At 47.6% G+C, this 15,841-nt stretch overlaps 1 protein-coding gene across 1 annotated transcript; it reads right to left on the reverse strand.

The window, feature by feature from the left end:
• Positions 1 to 36: 36 nt before the first annotated feature.
• On the reverse strand, positions 37 to 1,116 carry LTR84_009205 (uncharacterized protein; the record flags this gene model as incomplete). Its single annotated transcript, XM_064852747.1, has 1 exon — positions 37 to 1,116. The coding sequence occupies one exon, from the start codon at positions 1,114 to 1,116 to the stop codon at positions 37 to 39; it is 1,080 nt and encodes a 359-aa protein (XP_064701211.1).
• Positions 1,117 to 15,841: the final 14,725 nt, after the last annotated feature.

Genomic DNA, 15,841 nt, shown 5'->3' on the forward strand with positions numbered 1-15,841 from the left:
ATAGGCTGCATTTCATAAGTCGTGATTTCCGGCTTTTCAAATCCAGTTGTATCCCGGATGTGAAGTGGGATAATAAGCACTGCTGAGTTGCCCGAGAGTGGCCAGATATCTCGACGCAAGAGAATCCGGCTCTTGTTGTATAGGAAGAAATCCCATCTGATTTGCAATTGATTGTGAACTGTAATCCATTTTCCTTGGCACCTCAAATGGTTCTTCTTCCTCGTCGTCGTCGTCCTCCGTTTCTGCGTCCTCATCAAGGTCCTCATCGGGTCGATCTTCGGGAATAAAAGACTCCTCGAGTTTCAATCCCCTCCGTGATACACTGGACATGCCACCAAATAGAAGTGAAGTTGATTGAACATCAGCCGGAGAATCATAAAGCCCCATGCCAACCAGTTCCTCCGAGTGACTTTTCTCGTCCAAGTCTGTCGTATCAAGACTGAGTGTATCTACGTGGAGTGGTAAACAAGTCGGTGATGATGGTGCAGTGTGAACAGTGTGTGGCGGTTGTACTGGGGCTTGACTCAGTTGCCATGTAGGTAGAATTGAGTCGACTTGGTACAGGTCATTCAAAGTGTAGGGATTGCACTTCTGCTGATTCAGCACCATCCATGATTGGTTATCAACAAAGTTATTGTTGCACATATATGTCGAGGCGCCCATAGAATACTCATCGAGGGGCGTTATGAGCTCTTGGATTTGTGGTTCATTGATGACAGGGTGTGAAATTGGTGTAATCAGTCCATTGACATTGGTGGTAGAGAACCCAAAGGTCGATAAACATTGTCCGTCGACCATGGTACCAGTCCCATATGAAGCATTATAAAAGTCCTCCATCGAGTTCGGATGCCAGCTGACAGGTCGTGAACGGGTCACATCCGGAACGGTCCATTGTTGACTGGTAGATGGGAGTTGATCAACGAATGATTTTGTTCTGGTCGAGGTCGGAGCTGATGTGGTCGTCTTTCGTCTCTTCAGAGAACGGGGACTGTTGTTCCGACTGCTCGGTTTAACTACCTTACTAGGACGAATGAAATAGGAAGAAACACTGTGTGAAGACATTGGATTGTAGCCAGTCTCCGGGAATGGTTGGAGCCAAGGCTGTGTGTTGTCCATGTTTGGATCAAAATTGAGGTCAGGGAGCGTAGTCGAAGTGAAGAGGAATGGTGAAGAAGCGGAAGCCAAAAGACATATCTAGGTCGGTCGTGCAAAGGAAATGAGATGGAAGAAGTAAGTGACAGTCAGCAAGGGGATCAACAAGAAATTAGACTGGCACATCAAGTACGGTCACAGGTAACAGGCAATGGTCGTCAAAGTTAGCACTGAACACGACCAAAGTGGGTTGTACTGGGGCAAAACAGCCAGAGCCCGAGGAGTGACATGACTAGGACAATGTTTGACCCAGTACAAGGGTTGAATATGAGCAGGCGGCACAAGTCTAAGCACAGGGAGACAGTAGAATGACAGTGATGGATGAAGCTGATTGGAAAGATCCAGTGTCTGAATAGTTTGGAAGATGGAGTCCAAGGCAGGTAGGCGAGATGCGTCAAACGGGCGGTGCGGCGGTAGCAGCGGGAATTGGATGTGGTAGACCAAAGGGTAATGGTTGCAGTCGCCAATAGGTCATACCCGCCAGACGATGGCAGGAGTGTGTCTTGGTACGAGGATTGCCGTGTGCATCAAGTCTCAAAGCGAGGGCAAGGGAAACAAGGAGAACATTTAGGGTTCTGCCAGTGAGCCAGGAATGCGGAGCCGGCAGGGGAGCGACCGGATAGTTGGACGCGATTTCGAGACTGGCTGTGGATGTGGATTTCCTCAAAGATGGTAGCCTACGAAGGAGAGCGTCAAAATTGGGACCAAGGCTGCCGGAGCGTCAAAGATACCGATGGGGCGATGCCCCAGAGGTGGCTCGAGAGAAATCGTGTGAGATTTCCAGTTGACATGCAGTGGCCGAAGGAGAAGGTGTCAAAAACGGTCACCATGGTTTAAGTGGGGTTCAGTTTGAGGCGTCCCGATGACCTTTCAGAGTTAGGACTATCTGGAGACTGGAAACTGGAAACTGGAAACTGCAGTCTTATCCAAAGGTCAAGGATGCGAAGAGATGCATGGGTGACGGTCGCATGGTTTAGAACGTGCAGATGTGGGCACAACCGAGGAATAGTCGGATTCTGGATGACCTGAGATGGAGGCGGAGGTGAATGCCTCAATCTTTTAATGACCATCAAAGAACCCGATAGCGTCGCAGGGATAGCAACGCCCTAGCGAGTGACGAATGACGGGATGACGCCGTTCAAGAGTTGGAAGGAGAATTTTGTAGGCTCCCTACTGGCTGTCTTTGGATGATATTGTGCTTCGTACCGAGCAATGGAGCAAGATAGTCCCTAGAAATGTGAAAGACAGGGCCGCCCATGAAGTCTAATCACTCTGCAGAGACCCACCGACCCACGGGCAGTGACATGGGCACGGGCTCGGAGGCAACTTGCAGGGCAGCAGGGGTTGAAATGTAGCTAAGGATAACTCGTCCTTCAAGGTGGGTTTTTAGCGCCAATGCATTCTTAGACTCCAGGTGCTTTGAGAGGCGAGAGACACCAGTGTTACTTCGTAGTTGTGAGAAATCCCAGTTCGATGACGGAAGTTTCAGGTACTTCATTGACCAACAACCTCAGGAACGATGTCATGGTTAAACGTTTGCAGCTACCATCTGGATGCAAGGAACGCTCATAGAAGATATCACTCCGAAGACTTGAAACTGAAAGCCAAGGATAACAACCTCAAGGAATTGGTCTACCTAGAAGAAGTCCTTGTGTGAGAGAATGAAGGACCGGAAACAGTGAGTGGATATGCCATGTGGGGAAGAACGAGGAGCATCAAGAAACCCTGGCTCTGGAATCGTGATACGGGCAGATCGCCAGTTCCTCCGTGAGTCAGACTGTTTCTCTCGCGGTCCAAACTCGAAAGCCCTGAGAGGTAAGCTCGTATTGATACGAACCTCTCTGGCCTCGGGCTGGTCGTAAAGAGAGGTTACGAGGCCTAGGGAGGCGCGTCGCCTCAGCTGGAGCGCCGGGGGCTAAGACTGCCACTAATTGCGCATGGCCCATGGCCCATGGAAGTACGGAGTATTCTAGGCATGACTGGTGGGTAAAAGTGTTCCACAGCCGGGGTCAGATGAGGGAAAAGATGTGCAACGACCCGAAAGTGGAAAGTCAGAGAAGCATAAAAAGCCACAGGTTGGGAAGTTTCGACTTGCATCATGCGGTGCTGCCGGTGCATTTTGACCCTGTGGGCTGTAGCACCTACGAGTACGATAGGCACCGCTACATGTACCTCGTACAAGCGGTACCACCAGGCAGATGCGGCCCAGAGACAACCCATGGGCCATGCGCCATGGGCCATGAACAGGGATTCGGGAGTGTCGTCCTGAACGCAATCCTACTCCGTAATCCCTAACTAAATTGGCCGGCTGATGTGCTCCTCGCACCGCTAAGACGTCGCTAGCGAAGCCCACAACCAGTCATCCATTGATGGGCCGATGGCCTGTTTAGCGATGATTTCACGGTGCGCTAAGGGGTGTTTAGAGCAGAACGATGGCCCATGGGTAAAATCCAGGCAGCTCCAAATTCAGAAAAGAACCTTGAGGTCTCCTACGAGTAGTGCGGCCTGACAGCACTCGCACCAATGATCTGGTGATCTAATGATCGGTGGCCCGGTAGTATCTCCCTTTCCAAGTAAAGTTTATACAGGATTTTGAAGGTCAAGATGCGGTCGTAGACCTGTGCTAGGCCAATCAGGCATTGATGAAAAATGGCCCAGCTTCGATGGGACAACAGTATTTGCTTCATCCGAGTTCTCCTTGAGCATCCACATGTGTTGTCTGATCTTGTACCGAATACGCATACAGGGTTAGACTTGGAGTGGATGGAAAACTCCTGACTCTTATGACTAGCGATGAGACCTTGGTAGGAGTTAGTAATTTTTCAAGATTAAGAGGCGCCATCAAAAGTCGTGGTGGTGGTGCAATTGCATGTCCGGAGTATCCAGTACGGATCCCTTTAACCATGGTTCTGCCACCGCCAGTGAATAACCATAGTTCTGCACGACAAGGGCTCAGCGGCGGTGTTGTAAAGTTTTTCCCTGCTCGTTCGATGGACCTGCATCGCTTACTGACTTACCAATGCTCACCTTGCTGGGGATTTGGACGACTAAATCCACCGATCGCGGTGGGCTCTAGGTTCTTGGACAGCACACTGGCTAACCAGAACTAATAGAATGCAGCTAGTCACCAACTCCCTGGGACAAACGCAGGGTAAACCATCATGTAAACGCTTTATTTTTCGCCGGCATCTTACGAGTAGCTCTGGGCCTCGGGTACCACGACTTGGACGAGGTTGCCTAGTACTCCGTAGGTGACCACAAGTCTACAACTGACTTTGATCACCTCATTTCCCTGTCCGGCTTCCCACCGACTCGCCCCCGAACCTTGATCCTAAGCGGTTTCTTCTCTAGTTAGGAGTTGTTTGCCCTCGCATCTTGTCTCCGAACAAAACTTCGACTTCCACCAAACTAGGGCATATCCTTGTAGTTTCTCTGAATAGGTTTGCCATCATGGAAATACTGACTACGGGAGCTTACGAGCACTCGTAGTTTACAACGCACCACAAACAATACCCGGTTGCCTGTCAATAATATGATTTCCAGTTCTCTCACTACACTATCTTCAGACAACAAGCGTTAGAGCCCCGTGGGAAAGATCTCGACTCACTCGTGATTTCGCATACTTGGTGCTTTGTCGAAACCTAGCCACCATACTGATCCCAAGATTGTTGTTTTGCGCATACATATAAATTGTTGGGCAACATTAAATCCATTCGCCCTAAATGTGCAGGCTCCAATGCATCTAGTCCAGTACGGATACCATCAAGAAGAATCACATTCCTTGTGCAGTTTAAGTGGATTAAGGATTCAAGGCCCGAGAGGGAGATACCAAGAGGGGTGGCTTGCATCCCCTGGCTCGCGCCACAGGTTCTTCCCATCCCACGCTATTTCCTAGCAGTCCTGTTCATTTCGATGACGAAATATTAAATGAATAGCAGTAATTCCGCGCGAGGGCAGGCGTATTGCAATCGACTCTAGACTCTTTAGCAGCATGTGGACCGTCAGAATGTATGTTCTGCTGATTCTTTTGCCATACCGACAGGTGACCACATCTCCCCTCCAGGGCATACGAAAAGGCCCTTTGATACTTACTTGGTTTTTCGAGCGCCGAATAACATCATTGTAATTAATCTAGCATCACTCGGTTACCGCTGTCTTTCTCCTGTGTCACCCTTCATGAATCAACAGGCAGGAGGGGCCCGTACAAGAAGTTGACCAACATGGTGCACCAACGTGTATTCCAGCCGAGTGGCTGACAGTGGAAGGTGCAGGCTCTAGCAGCCCGCAGGAGCTGTACTGTACAAGTAATTGCAGCCTGCAGGTGGTGCGGACAATCTTCCGTCCCCTGGAGTCGATCTTCGGTTCTCCATCCCCCTTTGCGATGTTTGTACAGGGGTCTTTTAAGTTTCAACATCAACCCCCAGATAAAACAGCCACAAAACAAAAGTGCAACTGTCTGGCTTTCGTTCTTCGTTCCGAGGTCACGTCCAGAATAGTGACACGGCGCTTGTACAGGGTTTCCATTCCCAACGAGCCTCAACGGATGACATCCCTGGTCAAATCGTTGTCCATGCCGTGTTACTCCTGCTCTGTACTCGGTAGTCCTTACCCGCACTCTTCAAGAGGGCACTCCTGACGTACGATGTCCTGGTACGGATACGTTCGGCGCAAGACGTCCTCGGATCTTCCTGGTTAGCAGACCTTGTACTTATTCATATCGGCTTCCGGTCATTGACCCACTTACAAAGGCCCACACCCGCTTGCTCCCTCTCCCTATTTCTCCACAGCCCACGTTTTTAAAGTTAACCCCTTCCATCACATAGATTGGATGCATGCTGATGAGGAGGTACGAATCACAAGGCCTCAGCCTGACAGAGACTTGGATGTTGATGAAAGGCAGTCGGGCTCAATCCTATCCTACGAAGTACGTACCAGCTATGGCCTAGCAAGGATCAGAGCCAACGCTCCTGCCACGTCCAACCGCCAGTCGTCGACTCTGCACGAGTGAATTGTGATACCTTTGCCCCCATGAGACACCTTCCTGAATCTAGGGTCAATTTACTTTGACGCCGTCAAGCTCAACGATCTTCGATCCAAAGGCGAAGGTCCAATCCGGTTACTCCGCACCCTGTACGAATACAAGCCTAGTTTCAAATACCATTTAAGCAACGGGAAGACATTTTGTCACCTACTCCGTCCGTACCCTGAGGTCCAGCACTGCCCCGCTTGGCAGACCGAGGGGTGAGTCGGTCATGACCGTTATTTTTCGACTTGTTTGAACATCTAAGTGATTTCCATCGTACGAAGTACTCGTGCATCCTGCTAAGCCTGGATCCTTCTCAAGTGAATCAAGTCCACATGCTCCGCATCCTCTAGTAAGGGTTTAGATAATCTTTGTCTGAAAACCTACAGATTTTCGTGTGTATCGACCCTACCGGGGATCTCGGATTTGCATCACCAGCTGTAAATCTCGAGAAGAGGCAACACGAGTATGACTCGGCTCCGCAGGACTTAGTTTGCAGAAGATCAAAATGCATCCGGATCGTGGTTTCCTTGAGAGGCAATTCGAGGGCGAAAAGATAACTCCTAATCATGTGAACCTGCTAATGAGGATGGTCAACCCTGACAATCCGTACAATAATGACTTCTACACCCGTGCTCGTGCTCGCTGAAATACTGACAGCGTGAAATGGCAAACATGTACTTTTTCCACACAGTACACACTACTGGAAGGGTTTCTTGCATCAACACGCAATAATACCGACACCATGCCACTTCCATGTTAGACTCTGTCCTACAGGTTAGAAGCTACTCCGTGTACGGTGATCTACCCTATTGTTCCTACGACGTATAGATTTTCATGTGTCGAATTCCCCACTGAAGAACCTCGCAGCTTTGCCCCTTCAGCCCCGTCAGCCCCGTATCCCACACGATAGGATTGGAGCACGCTCACGCACGCTTCAGACAATTTCACTCGGTCCATACTCGTAGCACCGTATCAAAGAGCAAGGACGTTGATCGAATACAAATGCTACGGCTACAGAAGGTTCGAAAGTGTCCCGACGAGCTGGGTGAAGCAGAGTCGGGACTATCTCACTCAAAAGCGTCGGGCTCAGCATTGTATTGATTGATTGGATGCACTTACCAACATTACTGTCTCAACTATTGCCTGTGGTCATTTTCTTGAGATTACAGTCCTTGGCGAACCGGTTATCGATTGATCTTCAGAGGCCCCAGTCTCCTCAACGAATAGGCCGGCCGGTGGTACAGACCGATCTTGAGAAGTTGAGACTTAATAAGGCCGCTAGTCATAATAAGTTAGTTACTTCGTACCTCCTCTAGGCTGTGGCTGTATACTGTGGGTGCCTCCGAGGGGCTCGAAGTATCTTCTCTTTGGATACTGTAGAAGGTAGTTCCTTTCTATCACAATATGCAGCCCAGCAAAACTTAACCTTGAACTTGTCCTGGTGATAGCTGAACCATAACCCATGATGATCAAAGTATCCGTGCGCGTCATCCTCTTCGAATGCAAGGCGTGCACTATCGAAAACGTGTCTTACAGATGCTAACAGTTTGGCGCGGTTATGATATATTGCGACTTTGCAGATTTCAACGGTCTGTGTTAAGGCCGAAGTGTCGATGACATGCATTTGCACAGCTTGTGACACCACGAATTGCGAAAGGGCAAGTTTGGTGTCTAGCCACGGGTTCACTAATGGAATGTCAAGGTCGACCCCGAGCAACACGTTGCCTTCAAGAGTTGGCCACCTGAAATGAACTCAATCCATGATTCATGGGCTAGATCGGCAGACGCTCGACACGCGACAAGCCGCAAACTCTATCATAACTTACTTTCTCGTAAAGTTCTCTTACCCAAGGCTCCTCGGGAAGCGAACTATTTTCTAGTTGCAGTGGCACGAAGTAAGTTGGTTTCTCGGTGGAGGGAACAAAGTTCTTCGATCCTGGAAAATGCTTACCCCCAAAAATGCAATCGAGGCATTTCCCATTTGGTGATGACGTGTTGAAGGTCTGTCTACCTTTTCGTGCTCGTATTATTCTAATCAAAATATCCATCCCCCTGCAGTTTCCAAATCCGATCACTGCGGAATAAGCGGTCAAACAAACTGGGTGATCGGACTTGTGCGAAGCAGGAAAAGTGACGGGCAGTCAGCGCACAAAGCCACCCAAAATCTACCCCTGTCCTTGAAAAGAATTGTTCTCGTCACTAGATCTCACAGCATTGTGCCGAAGACGCCTGCATAAGCAGACAAGCACGCCGCAATTATCGCCGCTGTGCATCATCCTTAATCCCAACTTACTGGTGCTGTAGGCCAGTTCGAAAGGGTGCCATTGGTATGGCAAAATTCCGGGTTGTCCCCCGCTTGAAAGTTGAGATGGCCTTAGCCGACATTGCATCCCTCAACAATACGATGACAAGTATGTATGTCAGTCCCACAGATTACTCAATTAGTACGAGACAACTTGAGCGTCGTCTGGGCTGACTCGCGAGCGAGTCTGAGCATGACTCAGACGTAATTTGCTGGTGGAAGTATTGTTCCCCTACTCAACACTTTGATGTGGTTTTTCGAGTGGTGGCACCGGGCCTCCCTCCCGTCCCATCTGCCCTATTTCCAGATAAGCAATAATATGTCTCTTGCCTTGGTGAGTGCGGTAACATCGATGCAAGAGAGAGCTGTCAACTAAGCGTCGATCTTTTTCTACCACGCAAATATCATCACCGTCAAATTCACAGCTCATGATCTTCATTAGCACTAAACGCCAATCGAGCTGCGCAGTTCTGACGTTTTAAGCGCACCATCATCCCGTGACGGGATGAGCCACTTCTATTAGAGCCATTTCTCTCCCAGCACATCGTGATCGGGGGATGTTGACAGCCAATTTGTTCTGTGAGGAAGCCTATCTCCTCATTATCTATGCAAGCGCACAATGACGGTCATATTTGCCAGGTTGTACTTGTCTCAGACTAACCAACCGCTAGATTATATAAACACTTCTAGATGTTATTATGGATGCGTCTGTTCCGATGAATGCCTCGACCTAAAGCTACAGATTCGGAATTGCCAATCATTCGGACCATTGCCCGAGCAACATCACAGAACATGTCCTCGTACTATAGAATCACCGAGTGGCGTCCGAATTAGACAGCGCATGACTTCGATCACACGTAGCATCCGTTCGATCGAGATATCCCGAAGATTCCATAACGTGATGGGCTATATTAGCACCCTACGAATACTCGGACTGGGAAATTAAACATGTATTTGGCACTGGCCGTAATTCCAAACGTTAAGCTATCGATATGAAAAATTTTACCTTTTAAGCCGGGGGTTTGACTTGACGACCAGAATTCCATCACTTCACACTGCTTTTACTATGAAGCAATATGACAAATCCATTAAGCCCCATATCGAGTGCTCCATGCTTTGTCCCAGGCATTTCATAGATCGAATACGAGGAAGCAATGTTTAGAAAATTCCGTGCACCCCAACTTGGTAAGCTTGGAACTGGCAGAATACTGATTCCAGGTTGTGGATATACAATGTCTCTTAAGACTAATTTATGAAGTTATCGCTTCGCTGAATACCAGCTAACAATCAGCGCCTTTGGCTCATGCATTTCGGATTGTACCGTTCGAATTGTTAACCACTTTCAACAATCCTGGCAGGCTGTCACTGAGCGTGAAGTTTCGTATGCTACGTTGGTACTACTTGGGCATCCACGATTCAACCCTACCAGAACACCTCCGCCTATGATAGGCGTAGTAAGGAACGAACGCTTTCCCTTAATTTTGGTAGCGCCTCGAAATGAAAGCATTGCATTCGACCGCCTTGTTGCACAATCTTGCGCAAGGCTGAGTTGTATCCGTATACCCACGCTCTACATTGAACAACTTGAATAGCGTGGCCAAGGTTTTCAAGATCTTCATCCATGCGAAACTAATCAGTGCCACTTAGCAATGCCGGCAAAGCTCTTGATTGCGAAACAGATGCGAGATCGGAAGTAAGAGGGGACTTCACGACTCACTTTCTACCAATACATGCCCAAGGACCGATAGAGAAAGGCGTGAACATTCTCAAAAGTCCCTCTGGGTTCTCTCTTCTCCATCTCTCCGGATAGAAACGAGAGCGATCCGCAAATGCTCGTGGATCGCCGAAAACTCCACAGGTTGAGACGCTGACTACGGTCTATACGGGTTGTCAGGCTTCGTCAGCCGGCACCAGAACATCAAATCAAAGCTTCTGCAAGGCAACTCACTTCTTCTGGCAGATATGTGCCGCAGATTGTTCTTCCTCCCTTTGGTATCGCACGCTCCAAGCCTGGTGCACTTGTTGGACGCACTCGAATGGCTTCCCGCAATGTCGCAACGAGAATCGGTACATTTTGGACAGTTTATCATCAGCAACCCAGAACTTGCATGGATTACCTGGAAAAGCCACATCGAGCCCAGCTTGTATCTTCTGCTGAGTTCAAAGTCACGAGAAACAAGGTCAATGAAGTTGGTCATAGTGCTGCTTGTCGTATCACAGCCTCCAGCAATGAAGCTGATCGACTCAGCAATTATTTCGTCCTCAAGCATACGGTTGCTCTGTTCCTAGGTCTCATGCTGAGAACATGAAAGTTAGAAAGTCTTTTCTCAAGCCAGGCTTCTCCTTGCGGCGATGATACGCTGCTGTGGCAGACTCACGCATGCTTGATTTTGCTCGAAGCCCACTGTACCAGAAGGAATCGAGGTTATTGTACTTCCTAAATGGTCTGATTGAGAATGGGACAGTTTCAAGAGCATTAAGCACCTCTTTCTGCCGATCCACCGTAGATATCAGATTCATTTGATCATAGCGTCTGGTCCAAACCCCAAAGGGGTTTCTCCGAAATTGAAGGCGAAACTCCCAACGATGTCGAGTGCGAGTTAATTGGCTGTCAAAATATGACGATTAGCAACAGTGAGAAAGAACTCACTCCATTCTTCGAAATTCACTTTAGCCACGTGCTTTCCTTCTACCATGCTACTGGAGTTGGTCTTTTCACGTCAGCAAATCTTTGTCCATGTAAGGCTCAAACTCGGACAGCGCCCGCGATGAAAGTACAGGGTACATATATCTTCGCTTCCTCGGATGTATGCCGACATCGCGAGTGTTGAAGGCTCTTGGTAGAACCTGGACCCAAGTATCGTAGAAGTCCGCCTTAAGGAAGCCAGTGCTGTGCCCATAGAGTTCCTTGAGGGCCGCTGGATTACTGATGAGGCATGATTCGGTGCTATTCAGACAAAGTCCCCATGCTGCCGGTGCAACTGCATTGCGACTCTCAAGCTTCGGGTTAGTCTCGATTGTACTGTCAACCAAAATGGCGACAACTTGGCCAATAATGACCCAGGAAACTGGTGTAGGTTCGAAAAAAACACTTGTGAAATGAAATAGAAGAAGATCTGGCCTGAATATCAGTAAACTCTATGTGTTCAAATACGCAGCGCCTGTGGCATGATATAAGGAGGAGGCCGCAACATACTAATATGCACAGTCCCGCTGCTACCACTGCCTCCTTGTCGTAAGCAATCACGCTCTCCATTGCGAGCTGCGATCCCATCACCGACATATTGCTGAGGCCAATGATTTGGTATTCAGCGGTGAATCTGCACTTGGCCTTGGTACCCAGTTCAGATAGCGGCCCTGTGGCTTTACTCGGTATCACATGACCTGGCTCAGCATCGGCTCAGCCTCGCCCGTGAGCTACTCAGGCTGACCTCTTCTCTACTCAACCATTCATTCTTACTCATCAGCTAAATTAGTCCGAATTTTGGGCCTCTAATCTTATTAGTTATTTATACTTGTATTCAGCTCTAGTGGTTTATATGAAACTATCTGATGGCTCTTTCTGTAGCGTTCCCATTTCCACCTAGAGCTCGTGGGGTATACTCGTGAATCATAGTCTCGCAGCAAGAATGGAAGTTTCGAGACCCTGTAGGATTGTCCTCTTGTTGGCTAGCCATATCAGTGTCCACACGATATCGTCGATAGTCTGTAGGGACTGGAGAAGGCTACCGAGACGACTTGCTGTTCTTACTAGGTTGCCATAGCAAGCGTTGTATGCTGTGTAGTGTTGATTAGATAATCGGTGGTCAGAAGACCCAGGGAAGTCAGGCTCGCCATGCTAGCTGTTGTAGAGAGTGGGTTACTATTGAACGTAGGGGATCCTCACTTACAGTACCACTTCTACACCACTGTGTCTAGTTGCAAAGCTGTCGACTTTCAAATCGTTGAAAGGAGGTTGACTCTATTACGATCGCAAAACGTGATCAAGGCTATATAGTGATGTACGATGACAACATACACGATGACAACTATCGAAACCAATATATAAGAGGTATGAAACGTAGTTGCAACGCTAAAGAAAACGCTTCCGTTCGGATCAAGGAAACTCCGGTTTTAGTGTCGACAGCCTTGCTGTCGACATCGTGTGCTTATACTACAACTTAGCCCGGATCAAGTCGTAACCTGCCTTCTCTTCTCTCGTTTAGTCTCTAGAACTGTGCCGTCTACAGAGAGGATTTCCGCTTACGTTTTGTATGAATCGTAGCAGACTCCTTCACCGTCCGTGGAGTCGTGAGCGTAGGGCCAAACAGCGCCTACAGCAAGAAAATGAGCCATAGCGCTTCTAGATCTAGCCTTGCGACGATGGGCGAGCTCCTCTCATTAGGTAGGAGAGCGGTAACATTACGCGAAACAAACGGTAGCAAAGCCGTATAAGCACAGGTGCATTGCTACCAAGTAGAGTGGGGGTAAAAGCAATTCCGGGTGGGACGCCTTCTCGTGCAGGAATGAAATGGGAAAATCGACGATACATAAATGCGTACTTTTTAGCGGTTGTAGAAGGTGGCTAGGATAGACTATGACATAATCAATCAATCAATGAAGAATCTAGTAGGGGGAAGGAGGTTTACAAAGTGTAACTACTATACGCTGAAAACTATAAGTACTATACATATCTATAGGAGGGTTACAAGGTAGGGAATCAAAATTTTAGTGGAGTGATCGGCCTCTAACTTAGTTCACCCGGTCCTGTCCCCTAGAGGCATTCTAGGCTCTGCACGCCGGTGCTATTGACGTCGGCATAATATTCGTCCATTATTATTATCTCTCCGTCTGTTCCAACCTTTCTTTCACCTTAACGTCCGCTATCATACTTCAATTTCGATACCGCCTTTATTTCCGCCCACTGCATCAGGCCCGTTATGGTCGATGCTTAACTCCCTACCCCTTCAAAATCTGCTTCGTTAGGGGGATACTCCGTTACCGTGTTAGGCTCTTTCTAGAGGCAGTTTCGAACCCATAATTCCCCTCCCTCTAGCGAGTTTGAAGCTACTGATAATAGCGAAATGGACCATCTTCATAGATTTCGTGGTGGGTACTAACTTCCTCGTACTGTATCATTGGGCCGGCATTCTATATCTTAGGGGACAAGATGTGAAAGGTAGCAGATCGTGGCGAATCTTTTGGCACGTATTGACCCTATAAAGATGAGTGCGGCACCCGGCGCATTTAACGATAGAATTGGCCACATAACGTAATCTACAATATTTAGGCAAAATTACTACTTAAGCCCGGCCTCGAAAACGCAATGTTAAGGGTGGTAAGTCTTTTATTTCGATCCCATAGATTCGTAGGAAATGGTCGCCATTTAGCAAAAGTGCTCGCCAGCATATTGCAAATAGGTAGGGACTCTACGGAAAAGACGACTAATTGAGAAGAGCAAATCTAAGTAGATAGTAGATGGAATCCCCTTCTCCTTGCGTCTATCAATTGGACTTCTTTGATAGCCCCTCGATATCTGCAATGTTTAGAGAAATCGAAAAAGCCCTTTCCTCGTCCAAGAAGACGAGATTAGTTAATTGTAATACACTACTAGCTCATGCTCTTCAATGCTCGATGACGTAGAAAACATTCGATGGACAATGAGTGAGGTGATAGAATCACATCAACTAGGTAGAGAGATGTCGTTTCTGAGCCGATAGCAGAAAAACCTAATGCAACATCTGTCGACTTATATGGTTCTACGCATCGAAATCGGAGTCGTATAATTAGCTCCTACTAGAGCTACTAAAGCGTGGTGAAGGGCTTAGCTTGAGGGCTAGTTCGGACTCATTACTATATATTTTAGGCCGCGTGAGGTCCTCCACATATTCAAAACCACAGAAGTTCTTACGAAGACAATCAGTAAGTTCTTCGCTCATATCAGTCAATGGTTAGCTCTATCGACTAGTTGACTTATCACTTCATTCCAATGGTCAGTTGACTTCAATTTCAGCTAGCATCACTAGATCCGTAATTCCGCTTAAGTATCCCATGAGCCGTTAGCATGTGACCTTTTATTTCTTGGCAAACCTCAACTAATTCTAAAAACATCGATTTTGGCAACCCACGTAATTCAAATGTCTCCTATAGCATGGTTTCTACTGCGATTTACATGAAACTTGTCCCAGCAACCCGTCCTGATGCAAAGGTGCTTTTGGCAAAAAGAGTATCCAAATTGGGTGCGTTTTGATCGAATGGTAGGAGTTTTCCGTGAAGTATTCCCACTAATTGGTGCTAACGTAATTCGCCGAGTTTCAACAACTGCTACACTTCCACCAATATAGTCACCGCCGTTAGCAATTAAGTATACACAGTGTGCGCGATGAAATATCCTCATAGGGTGGTGTTTACTCGTAAAACGCGTTCTGATAGGAGAAATCGGTGGTGAGAGTGTAGGGTCCTTATATATAAGCATTGTTACGAACTGCCAAGGGCGTAATGGTTCTTGGACTTAGGCGTGATTGGGTTTCGCGGACGGAAGTATAGGTACTTGCGGACAGATATGGAAGGTATGAGGGCTTCAGGGTTCAACAGGTTTAGGTGCAGTAAGATAAGTGAGATTAACTACGAGAAGTCTATAAAAGGTTGGTGTAATGACTATAGCTATATACTCGTATAATTCCTAGGTAGACTGTCTTGGACTGTGAACTATATACACAGTCCATACAGTCCACAGTCCACCCTCACGTAACCCCTCAGCCTTGCGTCCTCGAACGCGAACACACTCGTTACATTATAGCCTCCTCGCCCGACCTTCCAATCTAAGCGGGTTATTATATAAGTCGTAGGTCGACTTGTAACACTTTCCCCTCCTTCACTATACGTTAACCGCAATATACATAAGGTAAGTGGTGCCTCGTAGTATGCCATTTATTTCCTTCTTTCTCATAACTAACTATATCTCGCCAACTAGTCAATAAATCCGAGTAGCTCGCCCACCTTGCTTCTAAGATCGAAATCCTTGGATTTATCACTATAGTTCCTTATCCCCAATATATCAAATCAAATAGTGTCTATATAGTGCGCGAGAGTTATACTCGTTACGCACCGTACGTACGAAAAAACGTAACGTGTAGCGGCACGTTTTCAGATACAGAATTCTATAACCTAGAAAATTAAAAACAAGAGTTACGCCGAAGGAATGAGGCGCTTCGAGCCTAGCTAGGATAGCTAGCCCAACAAATTATCGTTGCTTAGCGCGAGTAGAAGAGAATCGAATCGAAACTAGAGAAGATTATCGTAAAGTAGAGTGAAATAGTTAATCGGGAGGCGCGACTACTTAGTGAGATAAAGGATATAGGCCCTAATTTTAATTTTATTAT

Source organism: Exophiala bonariae (genome assembly GCF_035927105.1).
Source record: "Exophiala bonariae strain CCFEE 5792 chromosome Unknown scaffold_36, whole genome shotgun sequence".
Taxonomy (NCBI): Eukaryota; Fungi; Ascomycota; class Eurotiomycetes; order Chaetothyriales; family Herpotrichiellaceae; genus Exophiala; species Exophiala bonariae.